Source organism: Branchiostoma floridae, chromosome 18 (assembly GCF_000003815.2).
Source record: "Branchiostoma floridae strain S238N-H82 chromosome 18, Bfl_VNyyK, whole genome shotgun sequence".
In the NCBI taxonomy this organism is placed as follows: domain Eukaryota; kingdom Metazoa; phylum Chordata; class Leptocardii; order Amphioxiformes; family Branchiostomatidae; genus Branchiostoma; species Branchiostoma floridae.
Window position 1 is genome coordinate 4,105,325 of NC_049996.1, and position 27,627 is coordinate 4,132,951.

Sequence of the window (27,627 nt, forward strand, 5' to 3'; positions counted from 1 at the left end):
CAGCCCTCCTGCGGGTCGGGTTGGGACAAAGGGTGATGCGGAATAAACCGTTTTGTATTCTATTAATATCACAATGTAATATGTAATATAGGAATGTAGGATCCATATACACACATACACCTTCTGCATGTGGCCCCTTTCAGTATAATGAGAGATTTAAACAGCATTACCTCTCTTCCTGTCCCTATATTGTTCAGTAGGGATGTTGGTGTAGAAGTTAATCCTCTCCACTGCGTTCATCATCATCTCAACCTCACAGAAGTTCCTCACCACCCAGTGTAGGTACTGCTGCAGCTGTTGATATAAAAACTACAGTCAAACCTGTGGAAAAACTTTACTTTACTTAACCAACACTAAGTTTGATTGGGACTTACCCCAAATTTTCAGCCGACTCCGTCAGCCTTGTTCATGAAATGGACCCGTCTGCTGTAGCTTCCGGACGTGACGTGTCAGAGACATACGACTGCAGCAGAGGGTCGTAAATGCCAGATAACCTGTGTCGCCCCCCGTCTCTGTTCAGTGATGGACGGTGGGCGCGGATGTACAATTTGGGGTATGTCCAAATCAAACTTGGTGTTGGCTTGGTAAAGTTTAGTTTCTCCACAATGTCATTTACCAACACAGATGAACTTTCATGCTACAGTCAAACCTGTCTATAGTGGTCACTTAGAAGACTGGACAAACGTGGTCGCTATAGGCAGGTGTTTGCTATACAGAGAAAGTTGATAAATTGTCAGACATCACATCAAACCAGCTATGCATACGATGTTCTACCAACAGCAAAACTTCCCTGTTTACTCTGCTTTATCATCTTTGTGCATATTGGATTGAAGTCAAGTCACATGCTTCTTTGATAACTCACGGTGTGGAAATCAAAAGATTTTGAACCCAGCATGCGAATAGCAACATGGACATTGTACATGCACCTTGGAAGTAATGGTCAGTGTTTCTGTAACTACGAGACCGGAAATTGCGTGGTCAAGCCGCACTGTAGAGATGGCTGCTATAGACTATCTCTTAATGCTTAGTTCAATGGGAAAAATCCAAGAGACCGACAAAAAGCGACCGCAATGGCCAGGTGGTCGCTATGCAAAAGTTTTCATGCATTGTTACCGTAAAATGAAGACAGCATTCAAAGTTCATTACTTAGAGAGAGCATTATGTTCCTAAGTTGCCAAGTATCTTGGCAACTAAATACTATTAGAAACATACAATAAAGGAACATTAAAAAGTGTATAATTTATAAAGCATGAAAAACAATACTTACATTGAGTGCATATGTTATGGAGAGTCCCACCATACCAGAAGACACTGCTCCAAATATGGAAGCCACCATAGATGACATTCCGGCAACAAACACTATCACACCTCCCATGTAACCCTATAGAGGAACAGAACATCATCACTAATAATAGCAACAGTTTACTGTAACAACAAACACTATCACACCTCCCATGTAACCCTATAGAGGAACAGAACATCATCACTAATAATAGCAACAGTTTACTGTAACAACAACACTATCACACCTCACATGTAACCCTATAGAGGGACAGAACATCATCACTAATAATAGCAACAGTTTACTGTAACAACAACACTATCACACCTCCCATGTAACCCTATAGAGGGACAGAACATCATCACTAATAATAGCAACAGTTTACTGTAACAACAAACACTATCACACCTCCCATGTAACCCTATAGAGGGACAGAACATCATCACTAATAATAATAATAATCATCTTTATTGCAAACTCATGCCCAAAGGCTAATTGCAAAAATACATGTATGAAAGTACAATGATAATGATACAATAACAAAGTGAGCATTAAGTAAAATAGGAGTCATCAACTAGTGATACTTCTAATCTAAAATAATAGCAACAGTTAGCTGTTACTGTAACAACAAACACTATCACACCTCCCATGTAACCCTATAGAGGAACAGAACATCATCACTAATAATAGCAACAGTTTACTGTAACAACAAACACTATCACACCTCCCATGTAACCCTATAGAGGGACAGAACATCATCACTAATAATAATAATAATGATTATCATCTTTATTGCAAACTCATGCCCAAAGGCTAATTGCAAAAATACATGTATGAAAGTACAATGATAATGATACAATAACAAAGTGAGCATTAAGTAAAATAGGAGTCATCAACTAGTGATACTTCTAATCTAAAATAATAGCAACAGTTAGCTGTTACTGTAACAACAAACACTATCACACCTCCCATGTAACCCTATAGAGGGACAGAACATCATCACTAATAATAGCAACAGTTTACTGTAACAACAAACACAATCACACCTCCCATGTAACCCTATAGAGGGACAGAACATCATCACTAATAATAGCAACAGTTTACTGTAACAACAAACACAATCACACCTCCCATGTAACCCTATAGAGGGACAGAACATCATCACAGACTTTAGCAACAACAAACACAGTCGAACTATAACACTTCCCATGTAACCCTGTATGGGGACAGAACATCATCACTTAGCAACAACAAACACTATCACAGCTCCCATGTAACCCTGTAGATGGACAGAACATCATCACTTAGCAATAGTTGCAGGCTAGTAGCAACAAACACTATAACTGTTACAGCTTCCATGAAACCCTGCAGGGGAACAGAACATCATCACTTAACCACACAGTGATTTACATCATTCACCCAGACAGGAAACCTGGCGCATCCCCGTCTCATATTCAGCTAGAAGAAAGAAGTATGTCACCCTAACCCTAACCCTAACTCAAGCAACTGGATATGGTCTTCATAGTTATTCATAGTTATAAAAGACCTGTTTCTTCCAGCATAACCCCAACAGTGCTGTAATACACTGTATGACTATGACTGAATTCTGGAAGGTACCCACCATTCTTAAGCCAACCCAGGACTGTGTGGCTGTGAGAAAGTAGAATGGTGTGTTGCACCGATTTACTTTCTCCATGAGGTTGTCGTTAAATCTCTTTTCAACTCTGTACAAACGACAAGAGAAAAAATTAACTCAGTCTGTTGGACATAGTATACAAACTCCTAATAGTAATTAGTTATAATCTCGTATATAGTTAGTGTTGTAGTAATAGTTCAGTTAATAAAAATAGCCATGCCTTAAACTACTAAGTAATCAAGTGAACCTTCTTTTTAGTCTGTAGAAACAAAAATTAGATTTTGTTACCAGCAAAAGTACAGTACAAGCATCTATATGTCTCATCTTTTTTCCTACCTGAAAGCACGTATGGTAGACAGTCCCCCTAAGGTCTCAGACACATGTGCAAACATTGGCGACTTGTTGACACTGTCCAGCCTCTGTAACTCCCTGGAACATTTTTGTTATAATCGATCATGATAATGCGTCGATGTAAGACATACACCAAAAAGTAGTTACTCAAGCAACTGGATATGGTCTTCATAGTTATTCATAGTTATAAAAGACCTGTTTCTTCCAGATCACTTCAGTGTCTGTGACTGACGAAAACTGGTGATGACCGTTTCCAAAACAATATCCAGTTGAATTACTTTTTGGTGGATCATGATAATGATAATTTTTTTTGTAATGATATCGAATAATGCGAAAGTTTTAGAATTCACACAACCATAACTTAATTCTCATGATCAACGATTCGGTGACTGTCTGACACCTTCTGCACTGCAGGGCAATTCTGACTGGGTCACATTGTACTGCAGCACAAGTACTAGACTAAGTTTAATTGATCACAGTTTAGATGTGGTCAAAAAATGTAAAGTATTATAAATTTTCCATTCAATTTTGTACTGACACCTGTCCTGCAGTACAAAATGTGAACCAGTCAGAATTGCCCAGAAAAGACGGTCACCGAAACATTGGTGAGAATAAAGCAATGGTTGTCTAAAATTAAAAGAGTTTCTTTATTCAGAAATAGTTATCATCATGAATAATTGCTGTTATTCAAAACGCAAAATTTTTAGAACAATTATGCTAATCTTCTTTTCCACACAAAGGTATACACGGATCAAATTTCCAACTAGCACTGTTGCCTTCTTCAGGATCGATACTGATAACCAATCACTTCAGAAAGTAAACTCGCGAGAGTAACAGACATAATGATCTTATTTATCAACACAATGTCATAATCTTACAGATACATGACATCAGGAAGTTCGTTTTAATTAGGTCTCACCTTGCAGTTGCTCGGTAGAACTTCTGGACAAAGTAGTAGAGGATTATGATGGGGGCCGCGCCAATCATGAAGTAGGGGGTGACGACAGCGTTCACGACCAGAGCAGAGGCGACCATGAGAGCTGTCCGTATCAAAGCCTCCATTTGGAACGGCAACCTCTGTTTGTGGTGGCAGTTTGTGTGTGTGAAAAAACACAGAAAACAAAAAATAATTATTGGATAAGTTAATAAGTAACTTTCCGGAAATTGTGACATGGTGCTCTCACACCCGCAACAAAAGTTAGCTCCTGTACTTAACACAAAAGGAGCTAATTGATTCATTTGCATCATCTTATCTTCGTTTCCTATTGGAATCTAAAATTGTCTTCAGCTTGATTTTGGCCTTGACCTTGTTTTCTATTGGATTATTGTCTCCAGCTCTTTACATTAATATGTAGTTAGGGTCTAAGGGTATAAAAATCTCGATGGCTAATTCCCTTATACTCAGTCTCCAAGTAAATTTTATATAATACATAAAAGAGGGAACCATACTTACAATGTCAATTACGCTTTGATCCTCCGACATACGGTTCAGCACTCTGCCAGTAGGGGTCGTATCAAAGAACCTGTAGGGCACAGAGTCATGTAAACAAACACTATTCAAATATTGAACACTTGGGACCTTATCCTGTCAAGCCTTTAGTTAGGCATACATTCAGTCATCATTTGTATTCACTGTTCTCATAATCATTATCAGAATCATATAAGAATTGGACGCACTAGATGCCAATACACAGGAGCAAATCCTCTTTCTGACAAGAAGTTAAATTCTGATTGATCAAGACGCCACTATATATACGTCACTTGTAATTTTGCCACACAGGATACTTTAGAATGCACCATTTTAACTTAAAATTCTCTAAAACCATGGAAGTTGGATGAACTGGGACAATACTCAATGTTTGTATCACTTGCCGCGACTCATCGTTCAAGAAATTTGGACCCTCTATTAATAATAATAAAATCCTAGCTAAAAGCCTGCATGTGCACAATTGAAGACTAGGGATATTCCTCTTTGCTGCTTCCTTCCTTCCCTACCTCATGGGAGCCAGTACGATGTTCCTGACCATCCCTTCGTGCAGGCGCTTGGCCCCCACTACCATGGCCAGCATACTGGTAATGGAGCCTACAGCGGCCAGCACGATCGCTGTGACGGACAGCACGGTGTAACCGTTGATGTAGTAGCTGGTGTCTATATCAGGAGTCAGCTATAAAGCAAAGAAAATATCAGTTCAAAAGTTGAAACTCAGTGAAAACACTGGAGGAATACACCCAGCAGAAGAGAAGTGTACCTTCCTTTTCTCACCCTCGTCAGAGGGTTTCTAATGTTTGTTTTGGAGGATTCATATCCAAAAGTTTTCTTATCGCCAATTAGAGACTGTCATTGACTCCAATGTGTTTCTCCAATGGTAATCAATCACTTCTAGGAGAGCATAGCAGACAGCAGGCTGGCAGGTACTTGTGTTTCTGTGGGTAGAGCAATTAGTTATGAATATTAGCTATGTTTTCTATTGGGTTTCACATGATTGTGTATCCTTCACTACTTCAGCCATCAAAATAGAAAAGTGTATGTGTCTACTGTATGACTGAGCTTTGTGAGGAAAATGCGAACTTTCAAAAGAGCATATTACCTATTGGTACCTTTTTGTTTGTAAAATGAAAGGATGCCTTACCTGAGTTAAGTTTCCCCATGTTTGATTGACACCTGTCATGTTGATGACGGGTACTGTTGCCATGGTAGCAACAGTGCTTGCAGATGACCAAGTGGACAGCCAGAAGTCGATTCCCACCTGCATGCCCTGTTTGCTTACCTGTTGGGGAAAACATTGTTTGAAACTATTGAAAGTGTTGGTCGCCCAAGGCTAACTTTGAAGAAGCTTATTGAATTATGGACTGGATGGTCCGGAACTTTGCAAACTTCACTTGTTCCACCTCATCTTGAGGATGACTAATGATGATGATGATGATGATGATGATGATGATGATGACTAATGATGATGATGATGATGATGATGATGATGATGATGACTAATGATGATGATGATGATGACTAATGATGATGATGATGATGATGATGATAGCTATATAGAAAGTGTACTGAGGGACTGTTCTAATTTTTCTAATGGAATTGAAAGCAAGGTCATTAGACCACTGAAATGAACAGTGACGTTGGAAATAATTACACAGGGAGATAGCGGTAAATATTTGTTTTGAAGGCTGATACGTTGTAGACAGGAAGGAAACAGTTGTCAAGAGAGTTCCAAAGTTTGGCAGTCCAGGGAAAAAAATTGTTGCTGTAGAAGGACTTTGAGATCAATGGTAATTGATCAGTATAGCAATGTGAGTTTGAGGAAAATCTTTTAGTGTTAAGCTGAAAATTTCTCAGGAGGGACAAGTTGCATGAGATCATTAGAACAAGAGTGCCATAGAAGTACTGGTAGAAAAGGGGCAGGGATGCAACGTTTAGCCTGGTGAAAATACCAGATACAATTTAAAACCTAATAGTACATACAGTGTGCTCTTTTCGTTGATTGTTAACTGCTTTTTTTACCAAGTCTTACCTGTAAGAACAGCACAAATGCCACCAGTAGAAACCCACATGCTGCAGCATAGGTCAGGTAGTGTTTCAAATCCACCTCACCAACCATACGCTCCTCCTTCTGAACAAGCTTTCCCTTAGCAGCTGGGAAAATTATTAAAGGAAAAAAATCATTTTCCCTTAGTTAGTGGTCTGGCAAAGAATGTATTATGCTCCATGAAAAGGTTCATCAGGTTGGTACGTCACTGAATAAAGAGTCTCTTTTTACAGAACTATAGCTTTATGCCAAAAAAAAACTCAACAAGCAACTGGATGATTTCCGGAATGGTCAGACCTTTCAGATGTCATCCACTATCTTTCGTCAGTGACACTGACTATTGCTTTATTCACACCAACTTCTCAGTGAGCGTCTGTCACTTTCTTCAGGTTATGTACATATGACACTCCTTTACTTTTGAAACAGAATTGTAAAACTTAATTTCTGCCTCAAGACCGTTATAGTTTATGTTTACATAAAGCAGTCTGTACATGTAAATACTTGACAGAATTATGTTTTGTGACCACATCTGAACTGTGAGCAGCGACACCTGTGCTGCAGTACAATGTGAACCAGTCAGAATTGCCCTGAAGAAGGTGACAGACTGACACCAAAACATTGGTTTGAATAAACAATGGTTGCATAAACCCAAAGTCTGTTTGTTCAATGTTTCTGCAGATTAGAATTCACAAAATATATGTAGAGGGTGTATAACTCATACTAACATGCCTTATTACAGCCTGGCTTTAAATCTAGTAAAGATGAGTCTTTTCCTCCTGAAGTTTCCTGAAGTACTGACCTTCCTCCTCGTCTTTCTCCTCTTCCTCTCCATCCTTGCCCTTTGACCCCACTGACCCGACCCTTGACCTTACGCTGTAGGCCGAGAACTGCCGTGACAGCTGACGCATCAGCTTCGCCCTCTCTGCCTCTGTGGAGGCCTCCTCCTCATCGTCACTTCCACTCATACTTCCTGCAGAGTGGATGCTTGAGCGGGACCTAAGTCAGAAAATTCTCATTTTGATTCTGAATCAGATTAGTACTAGGTTAAAGGGTAACAGGTAAGAGGACAAGATAAAAACAGATTGCTAAACTAAGTATACTTTTAACTATCCAAAACAGTGTGTACCAAGGTAAGGGCTTCCCAGAACTGTTTTTCATGTAGATCTAGTCCTCCTTTCTATTGAAAATGAATACCCCCAAAAAAACATTTTTTTAAGTCTGATGCACTGATGATCTGCTGACACAAGGCTCACTCACTATAGCCCAGTCAAGTGAAATATTAAATTAGATGTAAAACTTTTGATACCAATTTCGTATTATGTTACCATAATCATTACTGGTTTGGTCACAGTTAATATTTATGTCCTACATTAGTTGCAGAACAATTTACAAACACATACAGACCCTCCTACAGCAGAATGATCTTCAATCCTTTTTTCTTCATTTTGTAGCCTGGTATCTAGCCAACTCCCAAGTCTCTTCTGTCCTCTCCGCAAATAAAGTATTTGTGGAGAGGACAGAAGAGACTTGGGAGCTATAATACGGCTGGATACCAGGCTACCATTTTGAGCATCCGGATAGCATCATCAAGAGAATTAATTTAGGCTAACTCACTCACCCCGCACTACTCTGAGACAGCAGTCGTTCTCGTTCCTTCTTCCCCAGCCCTGCTGCCACCTTCCTGTGGCCCTCCAGGATGATGTCCTTCCAGTTGTTGTAGAGTTCGGGGTTCGATTCCCGGATCTCTCTCATGCTCCCCGTGGCCTGGATTTTCCCACCTTCCATGGCAACAACCTAAATATGGTACAAAGAGACTTTACTACTTGACAGATAATGTTATATTATTTTTACTTAAGGTCTAACTTTAAGGTCTAGCAGTACTAGAAAGTCTACTAGTTACAAAGGATTTGAAAATATTTTAATATGTTTCATATAGTAGTATCACGATTCACATGCTTGTCATTGCAACAGAATCTTGTCGATTTCTTTCACTGAGAGCTTGTATGTATTCCATACCATACCAGGTAACTGCCTGATGGCATTACACACGAGGTTTGTAATAAATAGTACAAGCTGCATATCCATTGACTGGATTTATCTTATCCACTCACATCAGCATGTGTGTAATGTGGTAGGGTTTTTAATGTGCTAGAGGTGTGGCTCTCCTCTAATATGAGTCTGATCCTTTTAATTTTCTGCAATGTCAAGTACATGTACCTAAAAGAACTCTAGTACAGTGGGGCTATGTATGGAACTTTCTGGCACTTGGGCCATAGCACTCCCCCCCAACAAAACACTTAGCTTCTGTAACCAAAACAACAGGAGCTAACTGAATCATTAACTGCATTAACTATGTCTTAGCTTTGTTTCCCATTGAAATCCAAAATTGTCTTCAGCTTGACTTTGCCATTTCTTTTATTTTCTATTGGAATCCAAATTGTCTTTCAGTCTAAAATTGTCTTACAATATAACATTTCCTATTGGACATCCAAAATTGTCTTCATTGAATAGTTAGAGTATAAAAGACCTGTTTCTTCCAGATCACTTCAGTGTCACTGACAAAAACTGGTGGATGCCAGTTGAAACGTCTGACAGTTTCCAAAATCATATCCAGTTGCTTGAATCATCATGCTTTTTGGCAGAACTCTAGTTCACTAGACATTTTGCTCAAAAGCAAAACAAACAACTACAACTAAGAAGTTCACGCGAATTTATAAGATGAAACTTCATGTACTTGTTTAGATACTCACAAAGTGTGCATGTTCCAGATACTGCAGCTTGTGGGTTACCAGGACAACTGTTCGACGGTCCTTCACCAGGTCTCCCATGATGCCTTTCTCAAACAGGTCGCCCCCCACATGGGCATCCAAGGCTGATAGTGGATCGTCCTAAAATGGGGGGGGGGGGTAGTTATTGGTGTGATAGAAAAATTACAAAACGTAAAAGTTTTAGACTAAGTATTGATTAGCAAGCAGAATTCTTTTTTTAACAATTATTTCCAAAGAGTACTTAATATATAATCTAGTGAATGAACATTTAAGGTCCTGGAGACTTGACACTTGTCAGACTCTACTAGAGTTAGATATCTGTACATGTACATATGCATGTACAATATGTCAACATTAGAAGTGATTGAATTATTTATAACAATGCAATATGACACTGTCACTTGTCTTTAAAGTGTAATCAGCTAATTAGTATTATAATCATGTAATCTCCTCTGAGACCTTTTGTTATATTTTCTCCATCAAAAATTTCAAGATAGGGCTCTGAATCCTATGAGTCAGTGAGGTTTTTTTTCCCATTGTGACTTTTACTCACCAGAAGCACGATGTCAGTTTTTGCATAAAGTGTCCGAGCTACACTTATCCGCTGTTTCTGTCCTCCACTCAGGTTGATGCCCTGAAAGACAGCAAAATATTGTAAATTTTGTTTCCCCATCTATTTGTCGGGCCCTACCCCTAGTCCATACTGACAATTTGCATCCATAAAGCGACTAGATATGTACATTTATGTCATACCTGGGCCGCAATAATGTTCCATACAGGTGTTCCGGACCGTGTGATAAAAAGCCGTACCACACAGGCCTCGAAGTTGTATCACACAGGCTTCCATCGAATATTTAACATACTTTGTGCACGCCAGTGCCGTGCGGTCGAACACACGAATACCTGATTTGGACGTTGGAACATTGCTATTGTAACAATGTTTATTTTCTCAACTTCTGGCGCATTTCGCATTGAAACGTGTGTTTTCTCAGGTGTGACAAATAAAATGCAACACGATGTATTCCGCGTCACCCTCAGTCCCAGCCCTCCCGCGGGTCGGATCGCCCTCCGGCCTTCGGGTGATACGGTACCTCGGGTGATACGGAATACACCGTGTTGTATTCTATATTGTATTGCTTTTGGCAAAAGTTAGGAAGAGAAGAACTAAGAACTCCTGTACCTTCTCTCCAATCTCCGTCATGTCCCCACCTGGCAGGATGTCGATGTCAGGCTGCAGACAACAGGCTGTGATCACCTGCTGGTATCTGTAGCAGAAAGTTTAGGGAGTCAAAAATATGCAGCTTAGTAGAAATCAAGTTATTACACTGTATCCAATATTGAGGTTTCAGAGACTCTTTGGAATTTGGTAATGAGAGTCTTTGAGACCACTGATCAAGTATCTTCATGCCTATAAACAATTTGTCAAATCAGGTCAATGGAGCTTAGATATCCAGGTAATAAGATATGCTAAATACTAATTACTAGTACTCTAGTAACTGGATATGATCAGAAGTAAGTTGTTTGTCCAATTGTTCTTGTACTATTCTGCATCATTGAAATACAATTATCAAGTCAGTATTTAACAGAATGCAGTGTAGGGTCTGTTCCAAATGTATCCTGTAACTTTGCCAACCTAGTCTAGGTCCTAAAAACCAGCTATTGCTATGGATTGAAACTAAAATTTAGAACTGGCAAAATTTGATTCAATGAATTGTACAGTTGTAACAAAGCTTTGGAAAAGGGAGTCAATGCAAACCTTGATCGATCAAACGGCAGACCGAATGTGATGTTGTCTCTCAGAGATGCGTTCAGCAGCCAGGGTCTCTGGGCAGCGTAGGCAACCTTGTTATGTTTCCTGAGAAGGGTGATGAAAAAAGGATTTAGAAGAAGTTTATGCATTCCATACATCTTGTATGGCTACTTCATTGTATTGTGTTGGTGAAACAGTTAATAGGTGTATCGCTCAAAAGGACCTGGGTTTGAAAGCCCTGCCATGACACCAATGTTGTACCGTTGGGCACTTTACACAACTTTCCTCACTCCACCCAGGTGTAAAAATGAGTACCTGACTTCGGCTGGGGTGGTAAAAGGCAGTGGAAGGAGAGGGATGGGCTCCACCTTCCAATACTGTACCCTAGACACAGTGGATAAAAAATCCACTGCCCCTTATATGTCCCCGAGAAGGCAATGGGACTGCTTTTACCTTTTTAGACAAGGCTTATAACGTGGTACAAAACAAATTAAAGTAAAGGCTGAAATAGCTGTCAGTACAAAGCGTACCACTTATGGCTCAGCCAGGTTTTAAAATGGTAATGCTTGTATCAAAAAATGGTATTGCAGAGCCCATCCCTCTCCTTCCACTGCACTAATATATAGAGTATTGAACTGACAATAGTCAAGGATGTGTTGTTACTTACTTGTTCCACACTACCTGTCCGGACATTGTTGTCATTTCACCCAAGATGGCCGACAGCAGAGAGGACTTCCCACAACCCACCTGGCCAACCACGATGGTCAGCTTACCTGGACAGGTGGGAGGGGAATGATTCAAGGATTCATGATGTCATCAAAGCTCAGGACTAAAGTATGGGGAGCTGGGATGGTGTAAGCTGTTCAAAATCCCAGTACCAGATTTAGAAGTTAGAATAATTGCTGTTGTTACAACTTTTGATTGGAGGACACCAAAGGTTTTCATCTTTTGGCATATTTCTCATTGAAAGGTGCGTTTTCTCGGGTGAGTTTGACATTGAAACATGTGTTTTCTCGGGTGATACGGAATACATTGTTTGGCTTCTATACATACTGTACATTGAGTATGCTATTCAGTCACCAGGCACCATATTTCTCATTGAAAGGTGCGTTTTCTCGGGTGAGTTTGACATTGATAAATTTGTTTTCTCGGGTGATACGGAATACATTGTTACGATTCTATACGCATTGTGTATTGACTAAACTGTTCAGTCACCAGGTCTAGCCCTTTGTAATAGTCTTTGGGTAGCCCTGGCTGAATGTTGATACAAGATAAAAAAATCTGGAACAAAATCTCTAAGAAGATATCTTTTTGAAGGCTCACACACAGGTTTCAGCACCAAGGACAGTGTTGTAGTTGTTAAAATCACAACAGCCAACAAATAACATGTAACAACAACAAATGAAAATTATATAGTACTTCTCAAGTTATTTGTTTTATCTGTTGACTTTCCTATTTAAAAAAATGCTGAGCAAACTTATCATAGAACTGTTGGAGAAGTCTGTGCTTTGATCCATATGTTTAGGGGTGAAAATAGTAAGATTATATTATTAGAATAAAAGACAAGCTTGTTCTTGTACAAAACTGTGTAGGACTGTGGATTCATACAAGGCATCGTAAATATAACACACAAGGAGGAGTTGGTTTTCATCTTATGAAGATGTATTTTACCTTTTGGAATAGCCAGGTTGATGTTTTTAATGTTTGCAACTTCAGAGTCCAACTCCCAGGCAAAACTGCCATCATGAACCTAGGAAGAAAACCACAGTGTGACACTATAAGTACAAATATTTGTATAGAATAAAGTGAACAAAAACCAAGCACAAATTTAGCTTTTGCTTAATTGAGTGTTTGCATCCTATGTATTAGAAGCCCTGGTACCATCTCCCACATATTATCATACACTACATACAGTTGCTTCTCTGCTTTTCCGCCTGGGAACTTCGCCATCTGTAACGCCTGGTATATTCGATTCTCGTCCAAATTTTGGTTCCTTTTATCTGTAGCCACTAACACAAGCTCCTGACCAGTCACAAGAAAGTAGATACCGTATGTTAACTGATCACTGTATTCGAACAGGACTGGTGTTGTAACAAGTGCTCTTAGACTAAAACCTATTCATTAATTCACTCATTGACTGATCTCAGCACTAAAAGATTTAAATGTACAGGTACAAGAAGTAAACATAGGTCCTGGAGTATTAACTACTTCCCGGATGGTACACAGGCTGTATACTATTTAAGAGCCACACAACTTACAATGTAAAATGTCAAACATTTCATACTCTGTCTCAACCTCACCTCAATGGCGACGTCATCAGACAGGTCCCCATACACAGAACTTCTTTTCATATTGGTCAGCTCAATCTGGTCATTGCCATTCTGTAAATCACAAGACATAGTATGTTGTAGAGGAGAACATATATCTCTGAAGCTAGTCATTTCAAATTTGGAAATACACTTGAAATCCACAACATCTTGTGAGAAATTGATAGTACGGAATCTGATAGAAAACACATTTCACAGAGTCCACTCCTTAATTCTGCAAAGCCAGTGTACAGTCAAACTCATACATTTACCTATATGATGACTCATTTGTATGAAGTAACTGTGTACATACTAGGTTATGTTGTGGCATATAAGGACCAACCACATTTTGTTGTCCCTTTGAGGGGGAGGGGGGATGGTGCATATAAAATTGCATGTTAGCATGAATTGAAATGCAATGTGAAAAATACAGGCAAATTATAAACAGCCAGTGTAAACACGAAATACTTTTTCCAGTGCAAATTTCACTGTCTATGGAAGGTTTAAGATGGTTAATAGAACAAAAAAAGGAATGTAAGTGACAGATAGCTTTTTGCAAGTCCGGACTTGGCTCCGGACATTTGGTTTTTTTTTGGACTTAGACCTTAACATTTTTAGGTCCAATTCCAGTCCGGGCTTTAGGTACGCACCACTAGCTAAGGGTCATTAGAAGATGCTTTAAAAAGCATAATGCTTTTATTGGGATGACAAATAAAAACAAAGAAAGCATACCAGAAGTGAGTCCTTCTCCGTGTTTTTATGCCCATTATCCTCGCTTCCATCTTTTTCTTCATCAACATCAGCGCGAGACATGTTCCCTATTGCCTCCACCTCCGTTGCGGTCAGGAAGGGACCGAGACGTTCGATGGCCACGCGGGCGTTGGTCAGGGTCCGTATAACGATGGGGAAGATGATCAGAGGCATGGCGATGATGTTGAACAGTGAGAGGGCCGTGAAGGCATCCGCTGATGTCAGGGCCTTGTTGTTGAAGAACTCAAACGTCCCAAAGGCCTGGAAAACACAATGTAGGAAATTATGTAGTTGACGGTGCTGAGTTTGATTAAATCAATGTTATTCTAATGTCTTGATGTGCATTTCAAAGCAAACTACTGCACTGTGCAATGTGAGTTTCTCATACTTGTGAGTAAAGTATGGAGTATGCAAGCATACCTGGTATAACCATTTCAACTTAATAGCACTTTGTATAAAATTTGATTTAAAAGTACATCTTGAATCAAAGTACATCAGAATTTCCTTTAATAATTTTAAATTTTAATAGCATTATGATCTTTCATAGTATATGTGTTTTCCCCAAATATACACCAATGTTTAGTTACTGAACGTTGTGCCATCAAAATATCATTCTTCAGACTCGAGGATTTTGCTGTAAGATGATCAAAATCATGACTTTCAATTATGTGCAAGTAAACATGGAAACCTGTGCTCTGACCACAGCACACCAGCCCAAGAAAAAAAGACTTGAAAGTACGTAAATTAAAGGATATAGTATAATTACAGTAATAAGAAAATGTTGCATTTTGAGGTCATTAGCACTTACGATGAGTGTTGCTGTCACTGGCGTCACTTGTGTGATAAACACTGAAAAATAGACAAAAAAAATATTACACAGACGTAATACCATACATCGTGTTCAGCAAGAATTCATTTGCAATGAACAGCCAAACCAACAGTTAACTCTACCTGAAGTCATATCTAACTAGTGACTTAGAGTCAGTTTCTACAATGTACCTATCTAATGGTAGTTTCAATTAGATAGATACATTTGATGTGGTCTAGATCTGATATGTTTTAATAACGCAAGATGCCAAAAATCAAAGAGGTCTGAGATATTCAAACAAAATCCATTGTCACAGATGCTGCACACAGTTATGGGAATGCCTGACAAAATGACATTTTTTGATATCCCAAGTTATCAACTTATGTTCAACATTCAAAAATGGGTCCAAAGAACATATCTTTTGTAAGTCACTCAGGGATACCATGCCTGCTTCTCAGTGATATTGAAAAAAAAAACATGTGCTAATCTCAAGGTTTAAAAGTGAACTCACATGTGAGAATCTCCCAGATTGCCCTCCTGTACATCTGCTTGACCTCCTTGTTCCTGGCTTTAATGACGTTGTCTGAAAAGATGTGTTCCCAGCCGTACAACTTCAGCAGCTTGATTCCCTGAAAAAAGTCATGGGTTAAGTGTCAAGGTTATACGTGGGCTCAAATGTCAATTTCAGAGGTTATAAGCTGCAGGGTCAAATGGCAAGGTCAGAGGTTACAGATGGGGTCAAATGAAATGACAAGGCCAGAGGTTATAAGCTGGGTCAAGTTGCAAGGTCAGAGGTTATAAGTAGGGTCAAGTAGGAATTTATGTATGGTCAAGTGTCAAGATCAGATGTTACAAGTAGGTAAAATGGCAAGGTCAGAGGTTATAAGCAGGGTCAAGTTGCAAAGTCAGAGGCTATAAGTAGGGTCAAGTAGGAATTTATGTATGGTCAAGTGTCAAGGTCAGATGTTACAAGTAGGTAAAATGGCAAGGTCAGAGGCTATAACTATAGTATAAGTAGGGTCAAGTGGGAATTTATGCATAGTTAAGTGTCAAGGTCAGATGTTACAAGAAAGTAAAATGTCAAGGTCAGAGGCTATAAGTAGGGTCAAGTGGGAATTTATGTATGGTTAAGTGTCAAGGTCAGATGTTACAAGAAGGTAAATGTCAAGGTCAGAGGTTATAAGCAGGGTCAAGTTGTAAGGTCACGACATGTAAGTTTAGCAAACAGTAAACCCAGATCATTAACAATTAATCTCCTAGTGTGTATTACTAAATGGAATGGAATATTAACAATTTGGTTGGTATTATATTAGCCTGTGTTTACACAATCTCTCGTTGGCTGGGGTTAATGACCCACTTCTTGAGATTGCGACAGCAATATTGTAGGGCTGACCGCTATATTCAACTACCAATATGTTGGTTTAATTAAATGACTTACCTGGATAGTCTCATTGATTCTCTTCATCCTTTGGTCTGAAACAGCCTAAAAGCAAAGAAGAAAATCTTTCAGAAAAAATTAGAAATTGTAATGAAAAAGGCAAATGCGACAATTTCCTAAGGGTAAGCAAACCCTACTGTATGTGAATATGCCTGAACATATTAGAACTTTTTCTTCCTTTAATTGTTTGATTGTTTGTATTGTATGCCCAGTAAACTGCCTTATGACATAACACACCTAGTTTATACTGAACAGTACATTATCAAGTTCACTTAACAGTACAATCAATCATTTTCTGTATATTTAACTTTAGCAGGATAAGTTGAATTTTGAGATGGTTGAGACAATATTACTTGGTGAGAAAGATCAGTGAATACTGATAAAATCATGTGTTATTGATCATGGTCAATGGATTATCATTTTCCATATAGTGACCAACTGTCTATAGAGGGCCACATTTCTCCAGTCCCTTGAGTGGCCGCTATAGGCAGGTTTGACTGTATAAAGCATATCTTCATTTTACACATAAGAAATGACATTCATAAGGCTCAGACTGACCATTTTTGTCTTGGTGACTTTCTCCAGTTGTCTGGCAATCTTGTAGTTGACTGGCAGCATACATAAGATGATACAGGCACCGATCAAGGCACTCCATCCTAACTGGTAGTACAACAGTATAGCTCCTGCTACGCACTGTAAAACAATTTTAGAAAACATATAGTTTAAGAACTAAATTAGACGGTTGAAATTATTTGCACATGTCTGAAAAATTCTTAGTAAATTTATGAAAAACTTGTGCTATACCCTATTTTGTAACAGCTTGTACTTTGCAATTGGACAAACTCGGGTTCTATTTCCAGCCAAGTCATACTGAAGACATGATGGTTTTTAAGTTAAACACACACACCATGATTATGATATTTAGTAAACATAACTTGTACCAGTGGCCTACAATGTAGCTCCCCTTTGTATATAGTGACTGCACAACTTCAGGGTTGAACAAATTTTTAAAAATTCACTCACCCTATACCTGGTACACTAAAAAAATCTACTGAGTCAAACCAACTTTTCTCTTGCCCAAAATTTGTATGATGTAGCCTACAAAATAAATGTATGATATATGAAAATGGATAGGAAAATACATGATAGCTTATCCTACCTGTAAAACAATGGGCCATGAATGGTGAAACTGGGCAGGAAAGAACATGAGCATCATCCCATCCATGCTGACATGGTTCTCCTACCACTATACACAGTACTAGTAGTCTACTACAGTAACTACTACTACTACTACTACTAAACTTGTCTACTACAACTACTACTGTCTTATTACCTGTAGAACCATGGACCAGGAATGGTGAAACAGGGCAGCAAAGAACATGAGCATCATTCCATCCATGCTGACATGGTTCATGATCTGACCTGCAGTGACCTTTCCACTCCCCAGGACAGAGGACGACAGGCGAAGGCACTTTGTGTACACCAGGGTCTGATGGGGAAAGGAGGATAAAGTTCACAGTTACTGTTACAGTCTGTAATAGGGGTGGGTATTGGTAGAGAAAATTCAGGTCCAGTTCGGGTCCAGAGGATCAGGTCCCAGTCCAGACCTGAACCTGATTTGGTATGTGAAAACTTGTGAATGGACAATACTCAGAACAATGGTCCATTTCGCTACAAAAAACTATTTTGTGGAATATTCGACTCCCACTGGCGTTAAAATCCTACAGACTCGCACTGGCATTACACCATACCAGTACCCACCCCTAGTCTGCAACAGTACATTGAGGGATGAATATACAATGTATGCACAACTAGCAGCACTTTGTGCACACCAGGGTCTATGCATGAATGTGGATGCATGGTGCACCACTGTAAAAAATTCAAATACCGGATTAGGGCATTGGAATTGCCAGGCTTGAGCATTGTTACATTTTTTCCTTGAGATCACAAACAAATTTTCTCAAATTCTGGTGCATTTTAGCATTAAAATGTGTATTTCCAGGTTGGCATAACATAAATACTATACAACATGACCGCTCGCAATAATCGAATCAAACTCCGCCTTTTAGCTGCTAGGTGATCCTAACCGCCATCGGGCTGATACCTCGATTCACCGTCTTGCATGGATGTCAAATCGATTGATCGTACCCACGGTAATAGGGCCTTCACACTGAAACAAATCAGCAGGAATCTCGAAGAACCAGCCGGAATACACTTTACATTCCATTCAATATTTCTCCACTTCAGATGCACCTGGAAAGTTTTGAGTATGACAAAAACATTCAGGACAGCCCCAAGAATGGGCAGAAATATCTGGAACGCAGTGAGAATGCACTACAAGATGTCAGGATACAAAGAATAGTCAGTCTGACAGTATTCCGGCTGATTTCTCTTCTCGTGTGAAGGGACCTTGAGCCTGATACTTCAGGTGATACAGAATACACTGTGTTGTATTCTATATAATGCAAGCAACTCCTCCCTACCTGCATGGCTGTTCTCAGCTGGATGCCCTGTTGGAAGTTGAGGTAGACTGACATCTGTTCAAAGGTGTACTTCAGTAGGGTACAGATCAGGAGCAGTACCAGTAGGATGTAACCATCCGCTAGGAACTCTCCCAAACTCACTAGGTATGGACCCTGTATGGGGTGTGAACAGTTACAGGTAAAACATCCAGTAGTTGGTATCTACAGTGTCATCAAAACCCCCTACTCACCCACAAGGTAGGGACCCTGTATGGGGTGTGAACAACAGATTTTAAACTTGTTACATCCCTGAGATTTGTTTCTACAGTGTTGTCAGGAACCCTTATGCACCCACAAGGTAGGGGCCATTTATGGGGTGTGAACAACAGGTTATAAATTTCATACATTCCTAAAGTTTTTTTTCTAAAGAGTTTTAGGAACCCCTACATACTGTACCCACATTAGGGACCCTGTATGAAGTGTGAACAGCTGGTTGTAGCTCCATACATTCATACAATATTTGTATCTGCAGTGTCATCAGGAACCCCTTACACACCCAACAGGTACAAGATGTCCACTGCGTGGAGTGTGGACAACTACATTGCTGTCCTTGGTGCTGAATTAAAATAGTCACAGTGCGCCCTTTTGTTTATAACAACTCCTTTCCACTGTGTATGTGGAGACTTTGAACAAATTCAAAATGTGCTAGACAATGGAAATTTAAGATGAAAAAACGATCAAAGAGATTAAATGATAATGTGACACCTGCCCTGCAATGCAATTTGAACCAATCTGATTTGCCCTGAAGAAGATGACAGACGGTCACGAAACATTGGTGAGAATGGTTGTGTAAAAAGAGTCTCTTTATTTAATGATGCACCGACCTGATGAAACTGTTCAAGGACAGCCAAAGTGATGCTTGTTCAGGGCTCCAAATACCACCTGCATATGCATGTTAGTGCAGGTAAAATTGGAGCTATGCAGGTATTTCTGATGTCTACCTGCACTGGTCCATGTACTGGGTTTTATATGGTCCTATGATGTACGTGTATCTGTGGATTGTTATTAGGTGCATCAATGCTGTTACCACCTATAAGAATTATGAAAAAGCAATGGTACCTCAATGATTCTAGTATGATCCATACTTCCTAAATTCAGAGTGGTGTAGGAAGAATTTGTCTGGAGCAGGTAATTTTCAATGTTACCTGCACCAGTGTAGGTATGCAGAAAAAAAGGATTTCGAGCCCTGGCTATGCTCTCCTCCTAGGAGTGATTGATTGCAGTGACACTCACGATGAGAAACACAATTTGGAATCACAGTATCTAATTGGCAATAAGGAAACCTTTCGGATATATATCCTCCAAAGCAAATATTAGGAACCCTCTGACTGGGGAAAAAAGGGAAGATACACACATGTACAGGAGATATCTCCTTTTCTACTGGGTGTGTTTTTCCTGTGTTTCCCCTGAGTTTTGACTACCAGACTGAGCTTTGGAAGGGTAAAACCACTGGACTATGCAGATTTCGACAAGATTAAGATACTTGATTCCGAACAAGATTACTTTCTCAGGGATAAGTGACATTTACATCAGAGACCACCAACCTTCCTCAACCGAGACGGGGACCGATACCGACTACCAAGCAACTTTGACCCTTAGTCGACGTCACACTTCCGGTCTGGATGTGTGACTTAGGCTTTGGGTCATTTCAACTTGATAGGGAACAGAGGACTGATCGAAAGCTTGCTGGTAAGCGCTTCATTTTTTATACGGATATGAGGTCTTAAAATTGTAACATAACACTTGACTACGCAGTTTTATACCTTATGTACAGGTGCAGCCCCATTAGCCGCCAGACCTGCACCGATGGCAGCTGTGATGATACCCCTCAGCAGCAGAGGGTTAATGAAGGTGAACACGTCAGAAGTCAGCTTCAGTACCCCAGTCTTCAGGAACTGTCGACTGAACGCCACGAAGATCACCTTCCACAGGGACACTGGTGCACTGTTCTTCACTGCTTTCTCCTGGGGAGGGGGGAACACATTGTGGGAATGGCAATGACAAAGAGAATAAGAAAGCAACAAAATGTGACAGACAAAACAAAAGAAAAATGAAAAAATCTGATGAAAAATCCAAGAAGAGAGATCAAAAGATAAAATATTCCATATACAGGAGGTTCACTACTGAGTTACAAAAAAAGAACGGAAAAGAGACAAGAAAAAGTGAATTTGAAAATTTAAAGAGAATAAAGACAGCAACAAAGAAAAAGAAAAACTGAACTATTGGAAAAAAGTCTTCACAGCTTTCTGTTGGGGAGGGATGGTGACACAGAAAAACAAAACGTTAAGAACTGGGAAAAAAGAAGGCATAAAGACAGAAGGCAAACAAAATGACAAGAAAAGGGAAGACAAAGAGAAGACAAATAGATCAAAATATGAAACTGTCTGACAATGTTTTTAATTACGTACAACTTCCACTGAAATCTTGATTCCTTAAGAAGAAAACAGCATCAGTCCATTACCGACTTGAAGACAAAAAGGACAGAAGAGCAAGACAAAAGAGAATTTCAGAAATTAACAAGACAAGAAAAAAAAAAGAAAAAAATTAAAAGATCTTGAAAAAGGAGGAAAATAGGAAGACAAAAGCAAGATCATAAAAGAAAAGGACAGAAAGAATAAAAGGAAAACAAAGAAGGCAAATCGACAATGCTTGAAAAGAAATTAAGAAAATCTAACCTTTTCTCTTTCATACACTTCCCTAAAGTGGTGGTACACTGGTTTGGCATGGTAGTCCTGAATAAAGAAAAAGTCATTGGTATATTGTAACTAGAGTTCCTCGAACACACATCTTCGCCAAATAAACATTCTTTATCGAAGGTCGTTGTTTTTGAATGATTAATGTATGTAATTATGGCTATAATGGGCCGGATAAGCACCAAATACAGCTTAATACGAGATGTTAATATAGCAAAGCTGGATGTAAGGTCTTTAGTTAGGCTAGGTTAGGCTAGGTCTTTAGTTTTATATAAGATTTCACTCTACAAAATGTACATTGCAGTCTTTTCGTAAAAAAAGAAATAATAAACAAAATTTGAGTGACTGGCCTATATATTAGATAATAGGTCATCTAAGGGTTACCTAAGGGTCATACGTAAGGATTGTTACGGCCCCGCCTTGGTGAATGTTTGTGTCCATCTCATGAAAATAGTAAGTAAAGTTTTGCAATCGCGAGTTAAGTCAGAGGTATTTTACACAGTCTACCTGGCCTGGCTATCACGTCAGGCTACTCAGATCCCCCCATTCATAGCCCCGCAAAGACAAAATAGCTGATTGACAGGCATAGTAATTGCTAATCTCCAAGTATTAGTATATTCATAAGCCTTACTTAGATCCTCCTCTACAACCTAGCACAAACCGAGACAAGATACGATACCACCCGCGTTCTATGACCGCACTCGTACAACCCGGAAGTATATGATATTGTCGTAATCGGTTGCACGGAAACCCCCATGCAGTGTGAAATCGAGGCAAAAATCAGGCAAAAAGAGCCAGTTTGAAGGCCAACTTTGACTCTTCAAATCTCATCCCGAAATAGTATTTGAATCATTAAGCGTACTGTATGCGATCGAACAACTCATGAGGATTACGTTGGCACCTTTGACAGCCTGATTTGGCCCACCGCGATGTTTTAATCTTTTTTTACGTGACCATGTCTTATGCCTCAAACGGGCGGGCGTGTAACACCCTGCCATGGCATGACGATTAGACCTGCTCCACCTTTGATTTGTCTGTGCTAAGATCCGGAGACTGAGGGCAGGGGGTTAATTTTGTGTGACTGGCCCTTGTCAGGGAAAGGAGATCAGGCTTCTGCTTCTGTCTGAAGGGCTTGAATGATAAATGAAGATTAATGGTCCACACATTAGTGCTGGACTAGGGTGACAATGGTGCCAGTGTCATGTTGCACTGCACACCACTTTTGTAAGGGATGTGGTTCTCTCCATGATAAGAATCCCAAAGTAATTATATTAAGTAGATCGCAATTTACATAATTAGCATCTCATTATGTTGATAATTACCCTAAGTACCTACCTACCAAAAGCAAAGAATATCCATCAATCCCCTCTGCAGTTATCCTTTTTAAAAGTTACAAATTATAAGACCCACTGCAGTTCCAAACAAGCTGCTAGGGGGCCCAAAATTACACCATTCACTCCTAGTCCCAACAGCTATCCACCACTTAAAAATCATGAACATGGCACTTCTGGAAAATTTAGGCGCAAGCTTTGACGCTCACTTGCAGTACCAAGACAAGTCGCTAGGAGGCCCATTATCGAACTTGACCTTCCTTTCTGTGTCCCCTACCTATCAACAAAATATCATTAGCATCCATGTAGAACATCTCGAGTTATCGTGTTAACAGACAAAAGCAATTGCATACAAAGCCAGCTACAGCACCATAGGTAAAAGCTAGCTAAACCATTCTCGCACATGACAATCCTTTAGACAACCGCTACACACCTGCCAAATATCGTAGAAATCGCCCAGCTGCATTTTGAGTTATGCTTCTCGAAACAAACCTCGAAAAAATACAAAGCTCGCTGCTGTACCGTAGGAAAACGCCAGGTAAACCATTTTCAAACTAGGCATGCCTTTCGACAACCGCTACACACCTACAAAAAATCAAAAAGTTCCATCCACAATTTCTTGACTTATATGCTGTTGACCTACATACAGACCCAAGTAAGCAATCTTATAATCTTCGCTGGCGAAGATAATTACAAAATCAACGTACAGAACTGGTTATAGAAGTAACAAATAAAACAAATCAGTAAGTGCTTCTGTCAGCACTGTAGCTAGATCTCCAAAATGCTGATAGATAAAAATAAATTTACTATGATATGCAAACTTTAACTGAGTGAGCTTATACTTTTTTCAGCAGACTGTAGCTGCACCTTACAGTTAGCGCCAAATCAATGCAAAGGAAAAAAAATGTCTCTGCAATTCCAGATCAAGCTGCTAGGTGGCCCAAACCTACATAACTTATTTCTTACATCAAAATATTAAGACCAAAAGATAAAAAAACTGGAAGCTCTAGTGCAGTGCCAAGGTCACTTACCAGGGGATCCAAAATCGACTTTGACCTTCGTCTTCCCAATTTCTATCAAATCTTATTACAATAAAATCTATTCAGACTCAGAGGTTCTTAAGCTTTGCTGACCACAAATACCCGGAAACACAAGCACGCACACACACACACACACAAGTACAGACACACACTTACATACACAGATACACCAAAAACAATTATATGTAATACAACAGGCAAAGCTCAAACACAAATAAACAAATACACCACCTTTGGTAGTTTTCCAAGATGTTCAAATTGTAGTGGCACCTTGTAACCGAGACTCATTGTCCGGTTGTGCCACGACTGTGTGATACGTGATGGAAGGGACACGTATGGAAATACGTAATGCACATCGCCATGCAGCAGGTCCTCTGGTACGGGATCGTTGATTGGATGGGAGCACAGGTAACGCTGAGGAGAGGGAAGGATTTGACCAATAGGAGTCAAGATAAGTAATGTGCATCTCATTTTTAATCAAGAAAGAAATAAGGCTTGAATAATGACTGTAACACTGTGTTATTGTTAAATGTATCAACTTAAAATGCAAAATTTGTAACTATGCAACAGTTACTACAGAAGTTATGTAAAGCTGATATTTCACACATAATTCCTTTTATGTTTTTAAAAGATTTTTGAAAGAGGGAACAGGCTACTCTATTTGAAAAGCAGGGGATAGTCTAAGATAAATTCATTTTATGAAATTGAGATCAAAAAGGATTTTTGAATACTTTTCATTTTTAAATGAAATATTACAAATTACAAAAGGTGAAAGCGTGCTCTGAACATTGCGACAGACAAAAAATGGAATTTGAAAAATAAAAATTCTTAGCCTCCTAGAAAAAATTAACTTAAAATCTACTGTAAATGCAGAAACTTTCGCAATGGTTTAATGTTCGCGTTTTTTGCAGTGACCACTTAAAACCACAGTGAACATTTTTCCATGGCAGTAAGAGACTACAGCCCATGGTGCTACCGTGCACTTAAAACCACCGCGAAATGTCCCTTTTCCAGGTACCGCGAAATTAAATTCCCGCAAACTTAAATGCATTTACAGTAATTCAGATTGTTACCTTTTTATACAGCACATATCCCTCAAGCAGTATCAGCATAAGGTACAGTATAACTGAGGCGATGGCTAGGTCAAACCGTAGGCTTCCAATGCTCACACCCCTGCCAAGCAAATGGACCAGTCTGTCAAACTTGAAGACTACAGACAGGATGTTGTAGATGCCGAGGAGAGGGAGCAAGCGGGGCACGTTGGACATCTCAATCTGAAACAAACAAACAAACGTAAACAAATTGTCGGGTAAAAATCATAATTTACCTATCATGGCATACGATTTTAATTGCATACATCCAGATAAACAAAATTAAAGCTTTTTAATACAATTTAAGGCAATTCAGCCTGTACAACTGAAAAAAGTCATTGGCTGTTGTATAGGTGGCGCTTTTGCAACATATTGTACATGCACATATAGTGCCAAGAAGCTCTGAGAAAACATTGTTTTTGTTGGCGTGTTCTTTCTCTTCTGAGTTTCTGGAAAAGGCTGGGCTGTACACCAGGCCTAGCAACCTGGTTTCTTCCTTCTTCATCCAATCAGAAAAAAGTGTGGCAATGAAAAAGCATTGCCATGGCGACGGTAATATTGTTTGACTTTTTTGTAACGTATTGTATTGTATGTTGATAGAGATGATTGAGGAATTGTATGCTTGGTAAGTCATGATGATGTTCCGGGCTGTATGTGCTAGTGTCGTAGTGTCGCGATACGTTGGCTTAATGTACTGTGTAGTATGATGTTGTTGATACACAAGTTAAGTATTTTCATGAAGAAATATCAATACAATTAAACTAAAATTTTATATGATTATGTCAAACATGCTACATGTTACATTGATATTTTGCAATAATCTGCGCCTGGCCAGATAAGTGTTTATGGCAGCGGTTCCAAGGAATCAAGGCATCTGGCCAATGCTGCAATGTTGATGTAGGTATATGAATAAGCCATTCTATAACATCTGCTCGAAGATCAAGAGCTAAACGACCTTCTGTGGCATACAGGGAGATAGAAAGTTACGGTAGGTTGGTACTTGCGGGTAAAAACTTCTTGGTTCAGTTTAAATACGGGTCAAAGTTATGTGCGTTTCGTGGATCTTTTTCCCTGGGAGACAGACGGGATCGAGCCTGGTTACCACACCGTAGCCCGATCTCAATATCTATCGTGCAGGGGTCTGGCAGGATGACTGTAGAATGGCTCTCCAATGCCCTTGGTCAGAGAGAGGAGAACCTAGGATTGATAACCACCCCAGGTAGCCAGCTACAACACACCACAGTTGGTCAGCAGGCTATTGTAGTAGCGAATCAGGGACTAGATATGGCTCAAGGGTGTAATGAGCTATTTTTCAAAATAACAGCAGAACTTTAAGGCTGGAACTTTGTAAGGTCCACCTGCCCTTTCCCCCAAAAGGGTAGCGATAACTCCTTCGGGTTAAACTCCCCCGGAGCGCTAATGTGAGATCGGCGGGCTGACTGGCTTGGTTCCCTGAACTAAACTCGCTAGCTACCCGGTCCTGTCTGGCTCCCAGGGTATGGATCTTGAAACGTGCTAACTGTGATTAAAACGCAAACGGACACTCCTTCGTCGGGATTTTCCTATTTTGAAATACTCCCCGTGGAAGTAGGGCATGATCATGATACAGAAGCCACTCTTCATGCCGACTTAGTTTTGTTCCGTGCTACTCAGTGTACATGACGACCTGTTCGATGTGTGCCCTGGTGGTTTGTGATCTAGACGAGAGTCCTGTTAACGTCTGCCCTCTAAAGGATTTCTTATCCCGAACTTTATTCTTTATCCAAAAAAGGACTTCCGGGCCCTTGTCCCAAGAATTTTTCTAGCTTTTTTTTTCATACGTCCACGTTTTCGTGCAGCGACCTAGCGATGAACGTTTTGGGGGCCCAGAAGGATAGTGAGGTCGGGTTTACGTCAAACTGAAGGGTTTACTTCCTATGCCGGGACACGTGTTCGTCGGGCCCATGCCGGCCACGGGGTGCCACCTCCCCGCTTGCCGCTTGGTGACGTGGGTGGCCGGGCCCTTATCGGAAGCTGGGCGCTCCAGGGAGAACATGAGATGGGGCATCTTAGTTTAAGGTTATGTCAGGAGGAGGAAGAGACATGTCATCCTTTTGGGTAAGCGTGATTATCGTCGCGATGGTTCTGCTCTGTTCTGTGAGTGTGAGTGGTTCTGTTCTAGTGATCAGTGGCGGTTTGTTTACATCTCCGTGAAGGGGGGGGGGGGGGCGATTATGTGGTACTTATTTCCTCGAGGCCCTCCCTCATGGATGCCTTTGGTTATCACTTATCAGTAACGCATATTTTATTCTGATTTAAACAAACACAGAAACGCTAAACCATGTGTAT

The 27,627-nt window shown here is 39.9% G+C and overlaps 1 protein-coding gene across 1 annotated transcript in view; it reads right to left on the reverse strand.

Annotated features, from left to right (window-relative positions):
• LOC118406005 (ATP-binding cassette sub-family C member 9-like) overlaps positions 1–27,627 on the reverse strand; it is a 46,842-nt gene that overhangs the window by 6,033 nt on the left and 13,182 nt on the right. Inside the window, exons 5-33 of the mRNA XM_035805860.1 lie at positions 25,282–25,482; positions 24,440–24,622; positions 21,820–21,876; positions 20,908–21,108; positions 19,106–19,258; positions 17,956–18,111; positions 17,181–17,351; positions 16,623–16,667; positions 15,696–15,813; positions 15,185–15,225; positions 14,359–14,637; positions 13,621–13,701; positions 12,992–13,070; positions 11,988–12,093; positions 11,327–11,425; positions 10,751–10,835; positions 10,124–10,204; positions 9,553–9,690; positions 8,421–8,596; positions 7,602–7,798; positions 6,788–6,909; positions 5,900–6,037; positions 5,265–5,434; positions 4,723–4,792; positions 4,189–4,346; positions 3,255–3,347; positions 2,904–3,006; positions 1,268–1,381; positions 171–294 (exon numbers count right to left, since the gene is read on the reverse strand). Of these exons, the coding sequence (XP_035661753.1) occupies positions 171–294; positions 1,268–1,381; positions 2,904–3,006; positions 3,255–3,347; positions 4,189–4,346; positions 4,723–4,792; positions 5,265–5,434; positions 5,900–6,037; positions 6,788–6,909; positions 7,602–7,798; positions 8,421–8,596; positions 9,553–9,690; positions 10,124–10,204; positions 10,751–10,835; positions 11,327–11,425; positions 11,988–12,093; positions 12,992–13,070; positions 13,621–13,701; positions 14,359–14,637; positions 15,185–15,225; positions 15,696–15,813; positions 16,623–16,667; positions 17,181–17,351; positions 17,956–18,111; positions 19,106–19,258; positions 20,908–21,108; positions 21,820–21,876; positions 24,440–24,622; positions 25,282–25,482 (3,739 nt within the window). The remainder of the gene's footprint in view (positions 1–170; positions 295–1,267; positions 1,382–2,903; positions 3,007–3,254; positions 3,348–4,188; positions 4,347–4,722; positions 4,793–5,264; positions 5,435–5,899; positions 6,038–6,787; positions 6,910–7,601; positions 7,799–8,420; positions 8,597–9,552; positions 9,691–10,123; positions 10,205–10,750; positions 10,836–11,326; positions 11,426–11,987; positions 12,094–12,991; positions 13,071–13,620; positions 13,702–14,358; positions 14,638–15,184; positions 15,226–15,695; positions 15,814–16,622; positions 16,668–17,180; positions 17,352–17,955; positions 18,112–19,105; positions 19,259–20,907; positions 21,109–21,819; positions 21,877–24,439; positions 24,623–25,281; positions 25,483–27,627) is intronic.